At 38.6% G+C, this 20,216-nt stretch overlaps 1 protein-coding gene and 1 pseudogene across 1 annotated transcript in view; one reads left to right on the top strand and one right to left on the bottom strand.

The window, feature by feature from the left end:
* The window catches only part of FBN2 (fibrillin 2), a 262,634-nt gene that overhangs the window by 144,592 nt on the left and 97,826 nt on the right, over positions 1-20,216 (top strand). The window contains exons 9-16 of the mRNA XM_027606724.2: positions 2,993-3,145; positions 4,656-4,883; positions 5,797-5,934; positions 8,584-8,703; positions 9,641-9,766; positions 10,637-10,759; positions 12,824-12,946; positions 18,345-18,497. Coding sequence (XP_027462525.2) covers positions 2,993-3,145; positions 4,656-4,883; positions 5,797-5,934; positions 8,584-8,703; positions 9,641-9,766; positions 10,637-10,759; positions 12,824-12,946; positions 18,345-18,497 — 1,164 coding nt within the window. The remainder of the gene's footprint in view (positions 1-2,992; positions 3,146-4,655; positions 4,884-5,796; positions 5,935-8,583; positions 8,704-9,640; positions 9,767-10,636; positions 10,760-12,823; positions 12,947-18,344; positions 18,498-20,216) is intronic.
* On the bottom strand, positions 302-383 carry LOC113929980 (annotated as a pseudogene).

The raw sequence follows: 20,216 nt of genomic DNA, 5'->3' as shown, positions 1-20,216 counted from the left end.
AATAGTACGTCCTCATTTGTCCTCTTTTGGCTTTTGCCAGTTGCTTGGTATCCCTACCTGAGGACCTGTATGTAGTCTATTCTTCCTTTGAAGTTTTTCAGACCACAAACCTACTATGAATTGAGACATCAAAGCTGTCTCTTTGAGGAAGAACCTGTGGTTAGAGATTCTTAGGAGAGATGTTTTTTACTTCCACTCAGTCCTGAGGTGTAGATAGGCAAGTCTCTTAGCTTCCCACCTATACATTATAGCCTTGTACTGAGGATATGGTTCTTTGGGACCCCTGATTTATGAGGAAGTTTCCTATGAAGTTTTGTTTCAATTAGCAATAATCGCACCTTGGATAAACCTCATTGGCTACGATACTGCCACTGCGCAAAGCTCCTATGAAGTTTTGTGCTGGGAGGGGGAATGTGGGGTTTTATCTTTTATGCTCTGGACCATATGGAACTATCAGGGCTGAAATTCGAAGTCTCCAGAGCTTTGCAGAAGCTCTAAAGCTGAAACCTAGCTGTGCACTTACCTCTTAAGATTCCTGTTTTCACTTCATTGTGAGACTCTGTTTTTCCCTTTCTTTCATGCCAGCCGGCTGATGTATTTTTTTTTAATATTTTTTCATATTTTATGCCGGATGTTTCAATTGGGAGGGACATTCAGGGTAGCTAACCCACCGTTCTGCTGGAAACAGAACAGATATTGTTTTTTTTTTTTAATTCTGCCACTAACCGTGTTCCAGAGGAAGAAGAGTTCTGTATAGTTGCAAAATCAAATTGTAAGATTTTGATGGAAGACCTAAATCTTCTGTTTCAAGGCCGTGGTTTTGTGCTTTTGTTTTCTGACTTTTGTCTTTTATTTTTTCTCAAACTTTGTGGTACAACCTCCTCCTTGCAGAAGACTTGAAGAGAGAAATACATTCTTTATAGTAACTGAGTGTGTTTTGTAACCATGATTATTAAGAGTTTAGGACTTTCTTATCTAAATTTACATCCTATGCTTGAGGAATGTAGCAGCTGAGTAAATCTAGGAATATGATACTCAGGGTTCCTGGAATAAATATTCCAAAAATTATTTTCCTGCATCATTTTTGGACACAGAAACCTACCTGTGAACTTATTCCCAGTGACATTCTGTTCAAGCCCAGCTTGTGAAGTTTAGGAAGTGTCTGCAGTGCTTTCAAATACGCATGCATGCTTCAAATTTAATATTTGGCTTTGGGGCATATTAGGTTTCTTTTGGGAAGTGAAAGGCGGTGTTCTGATTCTTACAGGAAGTACCTTAAAGCCAATTCACTTTATTGAACAATCACTTACAAGCTACCTGAGGTACACTACAGACCATTTGAGAAAATAACACATTTATTTTAAACTCTGTATCTAGTATAAAAAATTAGCCTTTACCTGTTAATGGAATTTTTTATAATTAATAGTTTCATCTGCATTATTGATACGCAGCTCCTGATTATTGTGGTACTTATTTCTTCTTGCAGTCATAGGCCAAACTTCTTTGAAGCTTCTTGATAAAACTTAAATAATACATAATGAACTAGACCCACAATTTTTTTTATTGCTTACAATAAAGGCAATTTCAGTTGAAGCCCACAGGGCTTATAGACGATATTAATATTTTATCCCTATGCAACTTTGCATTTTATATTCTCTTTTGATGTTGTCTTTCGGCCTTTATCTTCCATTTTGATCCATTCTCTACCCTGCTGGCAGAATGATGTTTATTATAGTCCTATTTGATCATATTAACTGCCCTACACCCAATAGTACAAGATAATGCACAAAAAATCTCCTCGCTGTAGCATCCTGCCAGGCCCCACAGTTACAGCTTGGTCCTCATCTGACTTGACTTGTCATCACCATTTGACGTAATCCGTTGCCCCTACTTCTTGAAAATGTCTCTCCAGCCTCACAGCTTACAACCGCCTGTATGCACAGGTCATTTGCAGGTATATAGCTTCAGCCTGACCATTCCTCTGGGTTCCAGGCTCCTATAGTCAACATCCCAAATGTAACACAGTTTAAAGAGAAGCCTCGTACTAAGTCCCTCAATCCTGCTTTCCCCTTGTCTTCCCATCCCAGCTGTCTATGTCAGAGACTTAGGAAATTTCCAAAACTCTCTTGCTCTCATACCCCACTCTCGGGGCTGTACCTCTCATCATTGTCACTGATGCCACCCTCATCCAAGCCGCTGTCATCCCTCGCCGATTACCTTCACTGGTATTCTTCCACTCGCTACTGTCAGCAGCCAAAGAGCTCTTCTTAAAAATGTCAACCATTACTTTTCCTCTAATGGAAAACATCCAATGACTCTTACAGCATTCCATATGAAACCCAAAAGTCCTTCTCTCATGGTCTACAGGGTTGTACATGATCTTGCCCTTGATAGCTCTCTGAGCTCAGTTTTCCACTATCCCTTTTATGTTCTCTTCTCTGGCTACATCCTCTTCTTTGAGCTTCTCTTCCCTGAAATAACTGAGTGGCTCATGCTCTCACATCATGCACATCTCTGCTCAGATGTCCCTGTCTCAGAGGAGCTGTTTGTGATCACACTTTCTAGAATAGCAAATGTATCAGTCAGGTATTGCTGTGTAACAAACAACCATAAGCTCTCGGTGGCAAATAATACTGTGCATCTGCAGGTCAACTGGGGGTTGGATAATCTAGGCTGGGGTTGGGTTCTTGTTTTCCTTCAAGCTCTGGATCTGTCTGGGGTTGGCTTCTTAATGTAATAGGAGCACATACCTGCTTCACATCTTTCATTCCTATGTCCCTGGGATATGGCATGGAGTAGGTGCTCAGTGAATGTTTGCTCAGTAAATAAGTAAAGAAATGAACAAACGTCATAGAGACTAAGACAATAAATAGATATATTAGAGGTAAGTAGAATAATTCCCTTCACTTAGCCTCTTCTGATATGTAAACTAATTGACGTAAGAACCTGCAATAATTCTGGCATGCCTTCTGTTTTATTTCCACATGTTTAGATCAAAGAACAGGCACGTGTTTCTCGGGCCTGGTGAATGGCCGCTGTGCACAAGAGCTCCCGGGCAGAATGACGAAAATGCAGTGCTGTTGTGAGCCCGGCCGCTGCTGGGGCGTCGGAACCATTCCTGAGGCCTGTCCCGTCAGAGGCTCTGGTGAGCGGCCGACTGCTAGTCTGCTCGGGACAGGCAGTGTTAGGAAAATCAGTAACAGCAGTGTACTTTGTTCTTCTCCTCGAAATCAAGTCATCCGTGTGTTCCTAGCACCGTCTTCCCTCTGACTACGGTGCTTTTATGAAGGATAGGGCGACATTGTTTATTTGGGATCAGTTTTGACTTTGTACGCTTTATTAATATCAGAGAAATTCCCGAAAATGGGTTATGACTTGTCTTCATGCAAGTATTTTTAAAAATTATTTTGAACATCAGTGTTTTCAATTCAGTTTTCAAATCTCCTGACCTTTCACGTCAGAGCTTTGAGCATGTTTGAGTAACTTCATTTATATTTTATTTCAGGAGAGCCCCTATTTTCTAGTATCCCAATCCCTGAAGATATTTCCTCTTTTCTAATGACCTGAATGTTAAGAGTAAAGGGGTGGGAGGATACCTCTCATTCACTTTGCTGTAGTAACTAACCATGTAACTGAGACGATACCAGGGAATTACTTTAGGACGAATGAGAAGTAGCTCCTCCTGTTAATGGGATATGAATGGTAAATTAGGATTAATGTTTATCAATCACCTAAAGGCACATCGGTATGTTTTATTATATTGTCTTTATGTTAAATTATAGTATTCTGAAAATAACTAAGCTTTTTGAACTTTGCTTTTCAAGATACATATCTCTATGTACTATTATGGAGAAAAAGATTAAGGCCCATTCTTTCAAAATCTCTAAGCTATGTAAAACATCAAAGTTGAGTAATAAAGCTTAAAAAACAGCACTATTAATGCATAGTATATAATTCTGGAAACTCGTGGTCTCACTAATATATAATAGTAATATTAGTACTGAAACAGTCGTTTGAATTAAGTAATTTTCATTTCTATCGACCCTAGTGTCCTAATTCTGAGAACGGATGAAGAAATAAGTAGATTGTTGTCATCTTGTTTCTTTTCTCTCAACTTTGATACTTGGACAAATAAGGTGCAGTTTGAAAAGCTAACTAAACATTGTCTTCTGTTAAAATCCACATATATAAAAAATATTATTCTGAAGCCGTACTAATCCCTTAAAGCAAAGAAAGGAGATGGGAAAAATGTGTAGGTGCGATACTGATGAAGTTTCAAGTAAAACCAGATCTACAGAATGAATTACTGAAAGCTTTCATTTTCGCCCACTTAAGTAAATTTCTTGCATTCATTGTTGTATCTGGAATTTTACGAGTTGCACTTGGAGACATAAAATCAAACTGCACATATAGATTAAGTCTTTGGTTATGCAACTCAGTTAAAATATGGCAAATAGGTTTTCATTATTTTTCTTCTGAAACATCTATGCTTTTCCCTGCTACTCCTAGCTTTGGAAACCTGGATCAAGAGACAATATCCTACTTATTCAGATCAAATAATATAGATAAGCTCAAATGTTCTTACAGTATACAGATTGCTTTTATCGTGCAGAAGGTCATTCATCTGTGTTTAACTGAACTTTCTTTTCTTCTAGAGGAATATCGCAGACTTTGCATGGACGGACTTCCAATAGGAGGGATTCCAGGGAATGCTGGTTCCAGACCTGGGGGCACTGGGGGGAATGGCTTTGCCCCAAGTGGCAATGGCTATGGCCCAGGAGGGACAGGCTTCATCCCCATCCCTGGAAGCAATGGCTTTTCTCCTGGAGTTGGGGGAGCTGGTGTAGGCGCCGGGGGACAGGGGCCCATCATCACTGGACTAAGTGAGTGTTCACTTTTTGTGTAATAAAGAGTGTTCACTCTTTATTTTTCTGCCTTAAATGATTTTATAATACCTACCATTTTTTTCAAAAGGGGTGTGTGTAAAAACCTCTTTCAGGGTCTAAAATACAAGGTAGTAGTAAAAAATGCTTAGGAAAATATGACTTTTCTGTTCCATAAACTTTCTAAATTGGAGAAAAGAAGAGTGACCCGGGTTCTCTTTGAAAATAAAGATGAGAGCATGGTCATACTCCAGTCCAGATGACGCCATTAAAGAGCATGTTTTTGGTTCCAGTGTATTTCATTTGGCCGTTTGCAGCTGCCCTGTTCGTACACCCCTTGAATTATTTTCCAGAACCATTTCGCAACTGAGATAAATTGAATAAGTCTTGCTCTGTGCCTATCCAAATATTTTAATGAAATATCTCTCTTTTCCTCACCGTTTTTTGTTGAATAACTTGGGTTTCAGGCCAAAACTGGCATTGATGTAGTTGACATTTAAGTTCATTCTTTTCATAAGAGCTGCTCTTGCTAATAATATTTAATGATGTCCTACAGTGTTATGTTTATTCTTTTTGGCATATGGCCTATTTACTATATCTGAATATTCAGCACAGTTATGAAAAAAAATGGAAAGCATTCAGATGTACAGTAGAACATTCCTGAAATTTTGAAAAGACATCTTTATGGGCAAAGTTTCCAGATGTATCACTTAACAAATGCAAGTCACAGCCATGTGTCTCAGGAATATTTTTTAGATCCTCAACATTCAAGTTTTAATAAAATAAAAATAATGTACACTTGATATGTACACTTAATGAATGGACTATTAAATATCCTTTTAAAAAATCAGTTTTAATAAAAGTACTCGATGTTGTAATGCTGAAATACCACTTGTGCTTTGATTTTCTGTAGCTATTCTGAACCAGACGATAGATATCTGTAAGCACCATGCTAATCTGTGTTTAAATGGGCGTTGCATACCTACTGTGTCTAGCTACCGATGTGAATGCAACATGGGGTATAAGCAGGATTCAAACGGGGATTGCATAGGTAAGCTCATGATTCTTTAATCCTTCTTTGTTTTTTCATAGCTTTTAGACTATAGGAACAAATTAGACTATATGTCATTTTTGAAAAAGGCTTCCGAAGCAAAGCTGATTTCCAAGCTGTCTCTTCTGTGTGCACGGTCTTCCATATGCTCCTTTAACCTACTGCTGAGATAGCCCCCTTCAAGAATCCCCTACTTTTTCCTGTCCTGTATATTGTGATTTCTGTGTCTGCCTCTCTCTTGCCTTTCTTCTTAGCTGAGCGGCACTGGATATATATGGTGGTGTAGTCCCCATGCAGAGGAAGGTGCAGATTGGGAGGAGATAGGGGAGGAGTCACTTTGGACATGTGGAGTGTTAGGTATCTTGGACATTGAGTTATAAAGGTATAAACCTAAGAGGAGTGTTCAGAGCTAGAGTTACAGATCGAGGCATCAGTGACATAGAGGTGGCTGTTAGAACCATGAAGGGTGAGTATTGTCACCCACACTGAACCACAGCAAGAGTGGAAGGGTAACAGTAGTACTGTGGCTGGAACCCTATGCCACAGCAACATAGTCCCCTAAAGAAAATTCACTAATAGCGTTGGTGAGACAGCAAAATAATCCAGAAAGTATTATGTCGCTAAAGCTAGGCAAGGATACCCTTTGAAGAGAAAAGTAGTGGCAAGTGTGAAATGGGGCAGAAAACTCAAATATAATGAGGGCCAAAAAAATCTATTGGATTTTATAACGAAGAGGGTTTTGATGATCTCTTGAGAGTAGTTTTAGTTTAGGAGTAGTTTAGCGAATGATCGTGTATATGATTCGTAATTAGCATAACCCTCAATACCTGATTTGGGTTCAGGTCTTCTGTTATGTAGATGACAGGCCAGGAACAGAGAGTTCATAATTTGACCAGTGTAAACTAAAAAGTTTTAAGTGCACTATGATTTATGAATTATGGCTGTAATGGCAAAATAATTGGCAAAGCTGTCCTAGCACCAAGGGGCCTCGGGAACAGGTTCTCAGAGAAAGAAAATGCCCTGAAAAGTGGCCTGGCTTCCTGGAAAGTTGACCTCAGGAGAGGGGGTTGGGTGCATGATACCATGTTCTTCACTAGAATTGAGTTTTACAACGAAGAGCTTTACAATGAAACTTCTGAAAAGGTGCAACTACAACACCGATATTATGGTATACCAGAGAATTTAAGCTCTCTTCAACACTGCAAATTCAAGGTTATAATTCCTATTGGAAAGTCCACTAAGTATACTTTATATGCTTGCTAACTCTCTAAACTCTGTCTTTTCTCCTTTTGCTTCATTCCTTTGGCTCAATAGAATTGATGTTATCAACCAAAAGTTTAAATGTAAGTGAATCTTAATGGGCTGAAGGCGCCCTTGGATGAATTGAAAAAGCATTTAATCCTGTTATTCTCTGTTGTTTTGATTTAATTTGCTATGAGATTTTTTTTTTTTTTGTTCCCCTCCTTTACCAGAGAGGGCTTAATTGCATTTAGTCTGAGTGTTTATATAAATGAGGTTGGTGAGTTTGATAGATTACAGTTCCTTTTTAAAGAACATCTGTGAAAGGAGTAATTTGTTTATTAAAATGGTAAACCTGTGAATTCATTTGATTGTTGTGCTCTCCAATTTAGCTGAAATTGTATATGTTAATAGCTTCTACGTGTATATGAAATGGCAAGTCATTATGCCCTCACCAGCCAGCAAGGTTTTTAATTTACTAGCATTCAAGATTATATTTAGTGGGCATTGCTGAGATAAGATGAATTTAACTTTTTCTGACTCTGGCACATGCAATTTGTCTGGGCTGTGAGCAGTCCAAACTGTTCAGTCTGCCATCTGGTCTTGCAGTCCCTGAATTCTGCGATGGGCTTGCATTTGATCAAGCCTTAGGAGAACTTGAATGAAAAACAGTAATGTTTCTCACATTTAGGATCAGAACTAATATTTGCATTGAACTTGGTTTATGCAAAAAAAAATCCTGTTCCCATTTTAAGGTCCTAAAGAAACCTGAGGCTGCTGAAGGTAATAGACTTTGTTTTAATTAATTTCCATTTCTATCCCATCCTCTGTTACTTCAAACAGCCAAGCCTCAGTGAATATATAGTTACATATTTAATAGAGGACAACACATAATAACAAAGAAGTTCCACAGTCTGTCAGTTTCTTTCTTTAAAGCTCATGAAATTGACAGAATGAATCTATAAATGTCTATCTTCAAGCATCTTCCATTGGTTTTCCAATACTGTACAAGGTTTTGAGGAGGCTATTAACTTGCCCAGATTGCTACAGATAAGTGTTAGAGCCTTTTAGAACCCATAGCAATGTCTTTCCAGTGTCGGCTTAAAAAAAAAGCGGGGGGGGGGAGGCTTTTTAGAGCTTTTAATCATTGTGCATTTCTCAGATTGAAAAATCATTACTTCTTGATTAAAGCAAATTCCCTTGTACTTTCGAATAGGCAGTATTTTTGTAAATCTCTACACTGGCCTCTGTATTTGAAGAAAGGAATTCTCATTCATTTATAAATATTCTGCTCTTTAGACTATTACCACCAACTGGCCTTCTCTCAAATTTGGGAGGCCTAAATGTACTTTAAACAAACATTTCTAGGAATGGAGGGAAGTCTGTAATGGTTTCTTTTGCTGCTCACAGATGTTGACGAATGCACATCAAATCCCTGCACTAATGGAGATTGTGTTAACACACCTGGATCCTATTACTGTAAATGTCATGCTGGATTCCAGAGGACTCCTACTAAGCAAGCATGCATTGGTAAGGCAGTTTGTGTTCACATATGAAAATGTTCCATGAAATATAGTGACCCGGGCTGTTGAGGTTAAAAGTAAATTTATTAAAATAAGACATGGAATGAAGTAAGTGCTGTTGTACCACTACAGATTTATTTTAGACTCCCCTCAGACGTGCTTCCTTTATGCATAAACGCTATTTGCGTGTATAACCCTGGCAACGTGATATCTGGCTTTGCAGAAAATTCAGTTTATCTTCCTTCTCTAGATCACAGCTTCCTTTCTCCAACTAACATCAGTAGCCTTCCTGCTCTCTGATTAACGGAGCTTAAGATTTATGGTCGTTTTCAGCTACTGTTTTCTTTGAACCTCACACATACTCCAACACCAAGTCAGGCCTCGTCTTGATTCACAGTTTTGTTGCTGCACGCCCCAGCCACCATCCTCCCAGCTCTCTCTCAGTGCTGATTCATCTCACACTTCTTTCTGCAGATGACTCCGCTTATCTTCTTTTTCATTGCCTATTTATCCGTGGGTCATTGCTTGGCTAAGCTCACCCCGCCATCTTCATCATGGTGCTGTTAACCCAGGTAGTTTGAGGGTTGAGGTTACTGTATTCTTACTCAGCAGCTCACTCCGACTTTGGACATCTTCGACCGTTGTGTCCAAAACAGCTACACCAGTCTTTTCCCTACACTGACAACCTCTGCCAGCTTCCTGGCACACTCCAGCCCAATTTCCTCTTTCTTTCCCTCTGCAGCTCCTCTAAGTCAGGGCTGTATAAAAAAAAAAAAAAAAAAAAAAAACTGGTGAGAGGTGGAAGTTTGGCTAAAGAAGCAACATGATCTTATTTATTACATGTAAAAAATAAACTGGATGTTGAACATCACATTTATTATCTTATTGTTTTTACCTGTGGTTATTGTAAAAGAATAATATTTGGTCATCCTTCATTGTCCCAGATATTGATGAGTGCATCCAGAATGGGGTTCTTTGTAAGAACGGTCGGTGCGTGAACACAGATGGAAGTTTCCAGTGCATTTGCAATGCCGGCTTTGAATTAACTACAGATGGAAAAAACTGTGTTGGTATGGAAATTGCCTGCTTCCTTGCAAAAGATTTTTAAAGGATATACATTTTTATTTAGAACCATATATGCCATTTCCATGAAAGCTTGCACAACACATATGTGAGAATTCTTCAGATGACTTAGGTAAAATATAAATGCACTTAACACGAGACTATTAAAGTCAAAGGATAAATTGTTTGGAAATGGTATAACAGTGAATAATTTGTTGCTTCTGGAAATTTTCTGTGTGATACATGTTTAATTCTAAGTAGCAGTTTTTCTTTGTGGTAATTATTAGCACCTATGGGATTTTACATTTTGCCATTACAACACCAACGTGTTAGAAAAGGTCTCCTCCTGACCTCCAGTCTGGGGGAATATAAAAATGTCTGGCATGTGTGATAATCAAATCTCTAAACCTGAGGTCCTGTGATGTCTGGTACCAGCTGATACCAGCACCCCACAGAAATACTCTAGTCACACAGCAACACATGATATTTCAGCTACTAATCAAAGTCCAGATTATTTCACTCACAGTGATGTTTATCATTGCTCTATCCTCCCTTACAGAAGAAACTCCCCCCGCCCCCCGAAATCATATAAACATTTTTGCTAATCAAAGTAAAGCACATCTCACGTGGTTTTAATAACAACGAAGCACAGCATTTACTTAATTCCTTTCCTTATATCCCTTAGGCTAAAGGCCCCTCACGTTCTCCACCCTATCTGCTCTCACTTGGTTGGCATTCATATTAGGAAAAAAAAAAAAAAACAATGAGCACATGGCTCACTTATGTAGTGGAATATGATTGGTGGTTATTTGTGGAAGGAGAGGGAACCGGGTTCCCACAAGGCCAGTGGTATAAGTCATTCTGCTCTCCTTCTGCAGATCATGATGAATGTACAACTACCAACATGTGTTTAAATGGGATGTGCATTAATGAAGATGGTAGCTTCAAGTGCATCTGCAAACCAGGATTTGTCCTGGCTCCAAATGGGCGTTACTGTACTGGTATGTATGGTTTTGAGATGGGAAAGTAACCATGATTGAAACCATCTTTTTTATTTGAATGAATCATGCAAGAATTACTTCAGTTTCTTCATGTGGATTTCATATTATTCACATCTCTTGCTAATTCAGTGAGGCAGGTGTCTAAAGCTTCCTAGAAAAACACACATTGTGGTCTAGGGAACAGTAATATCTTTACAAAAATAATAATGGTGTAGGAAAAATTAAGAGAATGACAGATTGGTTCTAGCAAGTCTGGAAGAGACAATGTAGAAATAATTTCTCTGTACCCCTTGCCTAAATAAAAAAGAGGAAGAAAAAAATCTTGAAAGGTTTTCCTTTTTTGTGCTCTGAGAGCTAGATTTTCCACTATCATTCATTACTTGTTTTGTATTACATACTTTCCATAAACTAATCTACAGATCATGACTATATCACTATCTAAAAATCTTACATTGTGACTTAGTGAAGAAATAATTTGAGTGTTCCTATCAGTTTTATTTATAAAGCCATTTTGAAGGCTAAGCTCTAGCAATGACCTTAGTAAGAAGTGCCTCTTGGAAATAAGATATCAGTTTATACTCACAATTTTAATTTAGTAAGTTGGAACAAGTTATGCAGTTTTTTTCACTTTTCTCCTTTTATATGAAATGAACTCTTTGAATCCTTTCTATCGTCCACTGCACAAACTTATCTGAATACCATTAGTACTTATAACCAGTTCCTATAATTTCAACAAAATTCCAGAAAGAGTTGAGAAAGAAAGATCAAGACTGATTCTTTTATTTCTGAATAAAAAACGCTTCTTGACTATTCAAGAAAGGGGTGTATAGTATTCAATAGAAATGTTGTGGCTCTGCTATTTTAACTCATGACTGAGATGTCATCTCAAGGTTAGCTGACTTGGATTTAACACAGGATTTGAGTTTAGTGTTATGTTCCAGGGTGTAACAGTTACATTACAGCATGTAACTTTATTTTAGCATTTCCTAAGAAACTTCCACACACATATAAATATGACCTCAACAGTTTCTGCTGTCTTGAAATTTTTTTATTTACTTCCTTACTTCTGATAGTGTAATCTGCAAATCTTAAAATGTTCATGATTTGGTGGCCCTGTGTTTGGAAGGCTGTTTCATCTTTTAGGGAAGCCATTCATTGTTGGGTTACATTTGATAAACTCGAGCAGATTGAGAATTAGGAGAGATGCCCCATGGGCCCCGTGGGCGGGGGAGAAGCAACAGCGCCTGGGTGGCTTAGTCTCAGGGTCATAGGACTGAGCCCAACGTCGGGCCCCACGCTCAGCAGGGAGTCTGCTTGAGATTCTCTCTCCCTTTCCCTCTGCTCCTCTTCCCCCCAGCCACATGCTCACTCTCTCTCTAAAATAAATGAGTAAATCTTTAAAAAAGAGAGAGAGAGATGGTCCCATATTTTGTTATTATGAATTGATCAACTTATTAAAACAGCATCTCTCTTTAGTTTGAATTTTATGTGTGTGTGTAAATAAAAGCAAATTACAAACATTTACCTTGGTTTTCAGAATATGTTTCATTTAATTAACTTGAATTAAATATCATTTAATATTAAACAGAATTGGCAGATAAATAATGAAAAATGAGTGTGTGAGGCTCTTTTTTTTCCCTAATGGGTAAAGTGAGGCAACTTTCAGTCAGTCTTTCTGAAAATGTGTTTGAAAGGGTTGCACTGGACGCCTGGGTGGCTCAGTTGGTGAAACGTCTGCCTTTGGCTCAGGTCGTGATTACAGGGGCCTGGGATTGAGCCCTGTATCAGGCTCCCTGCTTGGCGGGGAGTCTGCTTCTCCTTCTCCCTCTCGCCCTGCTTGTACTTTCTCTCTCTTGCTCTCCTTCTATCTCAAATAAATAAAAATCTTGAAAAAAAATAAAAGAGTTACACTTAACTGTAAGATTTGTTATATCTATGTGTCCTTCCACAAATTATAAAATGGAAAACAAAAGGTTGACAGTCTAGAGTGGTGAAAACAGATAAACTCTGTAATAAGGTTAAATTTACTCAATAGTGACCTGGGTTGTGCTTCCCTCTGGGCAGATGTTGATGAATGCCAGACCCCAGGAATCTGCATGAATGGACACTGCATCAACAACGAAGGCTCCTTCCGCTGTGACTGTCCCCCAGGCCTGGCTGTGGGTGTGGACGGACGCGTGTGTGTTGGTAAGTGAACCATTCTGTAATGGCCCCAGTGTCCAAATGGTCTTTGAAAAACAAAGATATATCCGTACAGTGGAGAAGTATTCAGTCATAAAAAGGAAGGAAGTATTGCTAAATGTGTGCAAGTATGAATGACCCTTGGAAACATGCTGAGTGAAAGGAGCCACTCACAAAAAACCCAAGTAGTGTATGTTTCCATTCATGTGAAATGTCCGAAGCAGACAGAGCTGTAGAGACAAAGCAGATTAGGGTTGCTTACAGCAGAGAGGGTAGGGTGGTGGGTAAGGGGATAGTCGCTAAAGGCATTTTTGAGGTGGTGAAATATCCTAAAATCAGTTGTAGTGATGGTTATATGTATCTCTGAATATACTAAAAACAAAACAAAACTATTGAATCGTATTCTTTAATTGGGTGAATTCTTAGGTATGGGAATTATACCTCAGTAAAGTGGCTTAAACAAAAAAATTTACAGGGAGCCCAGCAAGTTCCTGGCAGAAAGCTCTGATGAGATGCAAGTCAAAAATGCTGGAGAAGAAAAAGAAAATCATCTTTAAATTAGGATACTTGACAGTGTTAGCCAACTGAGTCTCTAAGTACAATGGATTTAGATTTTGTAATTTATAACAAGTAAAATATGAAATGGAGATTATGGTTATATTTAAATAAACCCTGTTTTTACTCAAACACAGCTTAAAATGTAAATAATTTCTACTGTAGAACTTGGACTTATATCAAAAGGTAGAAATGTTTTCATATAGTTTTTTCTCATTGCTGTGCAGCTAATTATAGAAACAAGCTAAAAGTATGAGAGAGAATATGTATTTTATTCTAAACCATTCCAAATTACTCTGCTATTTTTAAAAGGTTATTTTTACCAAATGGGTCGCATGCAAATCAGTGTTAGCAGGCATCAGCTTTAAAGAGGCAGGAAGTCAAAAATGTCATTGGTGTTTCAGAACCCAACCATAGGTCCTAATGATAACAGCAGAATGAGTTACTTGTAAAAATATACTTAATGCAGTTTTCTCTCCAGAGGCTTTTCATAAGATCCCCCCCAGGGTGTGTTAGCCATTATGCACCCTCTATTTCTCAGGTGACTCGGTAAAAGGCAGACCTACTCATTGGTTTAAGAGTATAGGTAAGGGAAATGAAATTCTTTCTTAAACATAGATGATAATACTTTACTCTTCCCTATGGGAATCAAAACACTTGGATCCTGAAGGTGGGCGGGGGAGAAGCAACAGCAGATGGAAATAATCTGTGCACTTAAGTTCATCCACTGTCTCCAATCTAGGATTTATTTCAGCTTACAAGATTGTCAGCACTTCGTTCAAGGATATTTTAAGTATTTAAAATACTTAAAAAAGTAAAATACTAAAAAAAGCCGGAAGAACGTAGCTCCTCCCTGCTTACCAGAGCTAAAGTATTTTCACTTGCTTTAATATACTTACTTGCCCCTTACCTTTAACTAAATGATTCTGTTGAAATCTATGATGAATACAAAACCAGTCTGGGAGGAAGAAGTTATTTTTCCTTTAAGCAACAATGTATGAGTAGTGATGAGGAATACAGTGTTTCAAACACAAATCTTCATTCTCTCATCCACATACAGAAAAGGCATGAGACATTGTTGGAAAGCCTCCAGGTTTTCACAATTGTGGTCAATTAAACTTTTTAAAATAAAAATACCATTTGTTCTATGTCTGATTATATATATTGCTGTTCCCATAACATGCTAGATGTTTTTCTTCATCTCTTCTGCCTTTGGTGATGCTTTTGAGATGCACTGATTGTTGAAGTTAGAAATGAATCACTACTGTGAACTATTATTAGGGTTAGCACTTCAATTTTAGATTTCCCTTCTGTATATTTGTTTTTGTTTCCTTAGACACTGAGATACGGGTTTTTATTTTCAGAAAAATAAACTCTTATTGTAACTAGTATGTTGAAGAAGCATGACGCATAGGCAGAGCATAAACAAAAGGCAACTATATTTTGGTCTCTCCCATCCTTTTAAAATGTATCTTTAAATTTGTTCAGTAGAAGCCATTTACCCAATGAGTAAGGAAGAAAACTCAGGCAACCGTAAAACTTTACTTTTCTTAAATTTATGTGACAATTTCTTGTAACGAAAAACAATCTAAATAACTAGAATGCCTGGTACCGTATAATAATATTCTGACCCTGACTTGAAGTTACAACATCCTTGAACACGATGTCTTCTGACTCTACAAGGGTCAAAGAGCCCGAGAAGAGGTGAGAAGGCAGACGCACTGGTGACCATCCTAGGATGGCTTCAAGGTTTCTGGGCTTCCCCAATGTTTAAAGCACCCCTTCCTTTCGTGGTTCCTCCAGAAGCATTCAGCTGCCCTTCCTGAGATGCATACACTGCCTCACCCACTCTCTGGTTTTTAGCAGTGCAGATAGGCTCTGCCTGATGCTGTCCCATCACCCCTCCACGCCATTGTTTTAGGACCCTCTCTTTATGTGGCCCACATCTAATGCAAACGACCCGTCCTCCTGCGCCCTGTTAACCTTACAAATAGAGGTGGATGTCACCTGCCCCTCCAGTAGGAATAGCAGCCACTCACTTTTGCCTGTAGGTATCCCAGGCCCAGCTGCTGGGCACAAAGCTCATAACCTGCCCCCTGTGAAGTTCTTCTCTTTGGACCAGTGGTGAGGATGGAAGCACCCCGAACTCATAATCCAGCTCTTGCCAAAAAATTCCTCCTCAAGAAATCCTCTCTTAATTGGGAGGGTTTTCAAGACCTGGCAAGTCATTTTCCATATCCACTTCCTTCAGGATGTAGTCTCAAAATTCACCTTGTTATTTGATATTTAGCACCTTGGGACTTCAGCTTAAGTTTCCTTTTTAACATCCTCTTACAATAGCTTAGGGATATTTTGACGTCTTTATCAATACTGTGTGACATTTCTGTTAGCTAAAAGGTGAATTTTCTTTATCCTAATTGTGCTCCTTACTAGCTCTGTGGCCTTAGGCAAGATACATTACCTCTCTGTACCTCCTTGCCTCATTCATTTTTTGACAATGAAATAAGTTAATATTAGACTTATTTGTAATAAAGCTTTGAATGGTTTCTGGCATTTAACACATGCCCAATGAGTTAGCTCTTGCAGTTATTACTGTTTTATTAAATTAGAATAGCAACATCACATCTAGGGCATAGTCTTAAGGGTTGCTGCTTTAAGTAGTAAAGAAAAGTTGACACTAAAGAAAGAAGAATAAAATGAAATTAACATTTTGCAGCCATACATACTTGACCAGTGGTGTGTAGAATCTGAGAAAATCCTTTAAAAAATTCTATTTTTTTTAGTAAGAAGAGTGATGGAGGAATTTGATAACATGGAAAATATATAGCTCAGCAGCATTTTGGTCCAGGCCCCCACCAAAATATTTATGCGACGGTGCTTTCGATGCCTCTTACCCTGTTCACCTGGGAGCAGTGTTTAGTTATAATGAACTAGGGTTCCAGTCTGGTACCTTTTAACAGGAAAAGGTTGACTGTCCTCATTAAAAATAGAAGAGAGAAATTAGGTAGTCACCATGTTTTTTGAGTATTTCCTGTGTATCTTACATACTGTGCTTAGTGCTTAACAAACAACTCTCATTTATTATGTAAACTCTATCCTTATTTAATGGATGAGGCAAGTGTTAAATATTTTGAGTAAGGTCCATCCCACAGGGACCAGAACCCAGGACAATTCATGTCCCCCAAAACCTATACATATGTTACGTCACTTTGTTTTTCTGGCGTTGGGTATTCTAAACAACTTAGATAATCTGTAACCCAGATTATCGACTTTTTATCTTTTTATCTTTTTATCTTGTTATCGACTTGCTTCTAAAAATTGTGCAAGGATTATCTTCTCAACATGTACACAGAAATAAATTTGACCATTCTGTGATGCCTTCTGAGATAATAGATGTTATCCTAAGAACTAACAAAAATCATATTGTAAATCAAACTATGTTCTATTTGTGCATATTTGTCTTTGAGTCAAGTCCTACTCTTATATGTAACCCAGAGCTGACTTTGCTAAACTCCGTCTCCGCAGAAGCAGAAGGGGACAACATGTCCTCTGTAGGGTTGTTGTGGTAAATCTCATGTCCGCTTCTGTGTGAGCATTCACACATCTCATTGTCTAGTGCAGCTATAAACCTCATTGTTTTAATGACAAACATCACCAGATCATAAGAAAGCAGTAGGTGACTCAGTGGGTTACTCTGTGTTAATAAATAGATAAAATTATTTCCATCAAGTTGTGAATAACTATGTCAGTGTAGTGTTTAAAAGCTATGCTGCTTCTCTGGCCTCTTTGGTGATCTGCATTTTTTATTGTTCACCATTTAACTGTCTCATAAAGTTGTAGCATATTTTATGAGAATTCAGAGCGAGAGCCTAAGCAGGATATGCTTCTTTGGGACATAGCGTGACATAGCGATAAGAAGAGCTTTGGAAGTCACACAGCCTGAGTATGAACTCCAGCTTGGGCAGTGCATAGTCTAGGACTTGGAGCTCCTTAAGGAATACCTCTGAACCTTGCCTTCCTCATCTATGAAATGAGGATAATGATTGCTGTCCTGTGGAGTTGTTGATCAGAATGTTCAACAAGATGATGTCTGTAGGGCGCCTGGGTGGCTCAGTTGGTTAAGCGACTGCCTTCAGCTCAGGTCACGATCCTAGAGTCCCAGGATCTAGTCCTGCATCGGGCTCCCTGCTCAGCGGGGAGTCTGCTTCTCCCTCTGACCCTCCCCCCTCTCATGCTCTCTGTCTCTCAAATAAATAAATAAAATCTTTAAAAAAAAAAGATGATGTCTGTAAAACAGCTAATACAATGCTGAGGACACATAGCAGTGGCTATTATTTTTATGACTGGGTTTTTTGAGAGTCTGAGATTAAAACATAGTTCACGGCAGTCAGCTGGGGGTTGACAAGAAAGGCCTTCTAACTCAGAAAGATGAAGTAAGAAATTTCACAACCACGCAGCGTCCTCTCAAGGTTATTTCCCTGCACTTCATTGTTCCTGAGAACTTCCAAAATAGAAATAACATGTGTCATTTTGAGTATAGGCTAGCCAGTGATTAGAGCTCAAAGTGATATTTATAACGGTGGTGTTATACCTGCTTCTGTAAAAGGCCTGGGGGTTAAGTGTGATACTGAATGCTTGTGTAGTGCATAAAACTTTGTGGAGAAAAAGAATTGTCTACAATACACATTTGTTGATTTCTGAGCACTGTTAGATGCTAAAGATGAAAAGTGGCAGAAGCCCTCCAGAAACTTCCCATCTATTAGCCACTTAGGTTAAAAGAAGCCCTCAGTTTTGAAATCTCTTTATCTGTATCTGTATCTCAAATCATTGTTGTTCTACCTCCTTTTAGATACTCACATGCGCAGTACGTGCTACGGTGGGATCAAGAAGGGAGTGTGCGTTCGTCCTTTCCCTGGCGCGGTGACCAAGTCCGAATGCTGCTGTGCCAATCCAGACTACGGTTTTGGGGAGCCCTGCCAGCCCTGCCCCGCTAAAAATTCAGGTAGTCCCATTTGCCAGTTTCACATCTGGTCAAGAACCTGGAAAGGTAACATTAGATATTTGGCCAAGGAGTGCATCGGCTCTGTTTTCGGTTGAAGAATTCCACATCTGTGTTGGTATTTGAGGCATATAATGAAATCTGGCCTGTATTTACCTATGATCTCTGGGCAGAGTACACACAGGGAACAGAAGAATGTATTTGCTGACCTAATTAGGATCGTTACAACAGATTGCTTACGTGAATACCTTAGCCTCACTGTTTTCGATCTTTTATATCCTCGTGAAGATGAATAGCATAAAACCCACTTGTTACTTTCAAGGTTATAGTCACAAGAGCCTGATTTTATGTATTTTTCATCTTGCCACAGCATGGTCTTAGGCTGCAGTCTTTCAGTAGTTCCAGCAAGTCATAAACATTTTTACCAGTTTATTCACAAATACAGGCATATTGCATGGTCTAATTCTTTGACTATTCTATGACTCTTAGTTATTCATATTTTTACAAAATCTGTACCGAATTTGTGTAAGTACAGTAGGGATTCAAAAATAAACACAATCTCTTTTTTTCTTTAAATTTGGGAATATTTGAGAGCATAAACAGGCAAACATATAAACTACAGGTTAGTATGCTTAGTGCCTTAAGAGGGACAGAAACAGAGAACTGAAGAACACAGAGGAAGGAGCAGTAAGTGGTCCCGGAAAGTCCTAAGAACTTGTCTTTGAGCCAAGTCCTACTCTTATATGTAACCCAGAGCTGACTTTGCTAAACTCCGTCTCCGCAGAAGCAGAAGGGGACAACATGTCCTCTGTAGGGTTGTTGTGGGAGGGACTTCACAGGGCTGGGGGTGGGGGTGGGCATCTGCTCAGTTTAGTCTTGAAAAAAGGAATAAGAACATTCCAGGTGGAGGGTGGAAGAAATGCACTCTAGCAAAGGGAAATGGCTTGTGATTCTGTTGAAAATCCTAAGTAGATTGTTCAAATCTCAGAGTTCTTCTAGAAGGAACTGAGCATGACATTTTTTATTTTTATTTTTTTTATTATGTTAATCACCATATATTACATCATTAGTTTTTGATGTAGTGTTCCATGATTCATTGTTTGCGTATAACACCCAGTGCTCCATTCAATACGTGCCCTCTTTAATACCCATCACCAGGCTAACCCATCCCCCCACCCCCTCCCCTCTAGAACCCTCAGTTTGTTTCTCAGAGTCCATAGTCTTTCATGGTTTGTCTCCCCCACCGATTTCCCCCCCTTCATTTCTCCCTTCCTACTATTTTTTTTAGAAGAAAGCAGAGTTCATGTAGGGAAATCTTGCCCTAAAAATATTGAAGTCAGTTATGCATATTAAAAAAGAAGTACAAAGACTAGATAAAAAGATGAATGAATTAATAAAACTTGAAATCTAGAAACACGTGATTTTAAATGGGAATGCTGGGTACAATAAAGATGCCGTTTAGGTTGGTGAGGAAAGCCTGAAATAAGTAATGAATATTGTTGATAAATATTGGAAAAAATACGAAGTTAGCTCCCTGCACTAGACTTTAACAAAGTAATCTCTTATAGGTAGAATACATTAACTTGTTGTTATTTTGTAATAATAAAGGACTTTCAGAGCAGAAACCAAACACTAAAATACACACATAAATTGGAAAAATGTGTTCCATAATTTATAAGGAATTTGCATTAATCAGTAAGAAAAGTTGAAATCATCTATAGA

The sequence above is a fragment of the Zalophus californianus genome, chromosome 5 (assembly GCF_009762305.2).
Source record: "Zalophus californianus isolate mZalCal1 chromosome 5, mZalCal1.pri.v2, whole genome shotgun sequence".
NCBI classification, from domain to species: domain Eukaryota; kingdom Metazoa; phylum Chordata; class Mammalia; order Carnivora; family Otariidae; genus Zalophus; species Zalophus californianus.
This window is presented reverse-complemented; position numbering and strand designations above follow the sequence as displayed.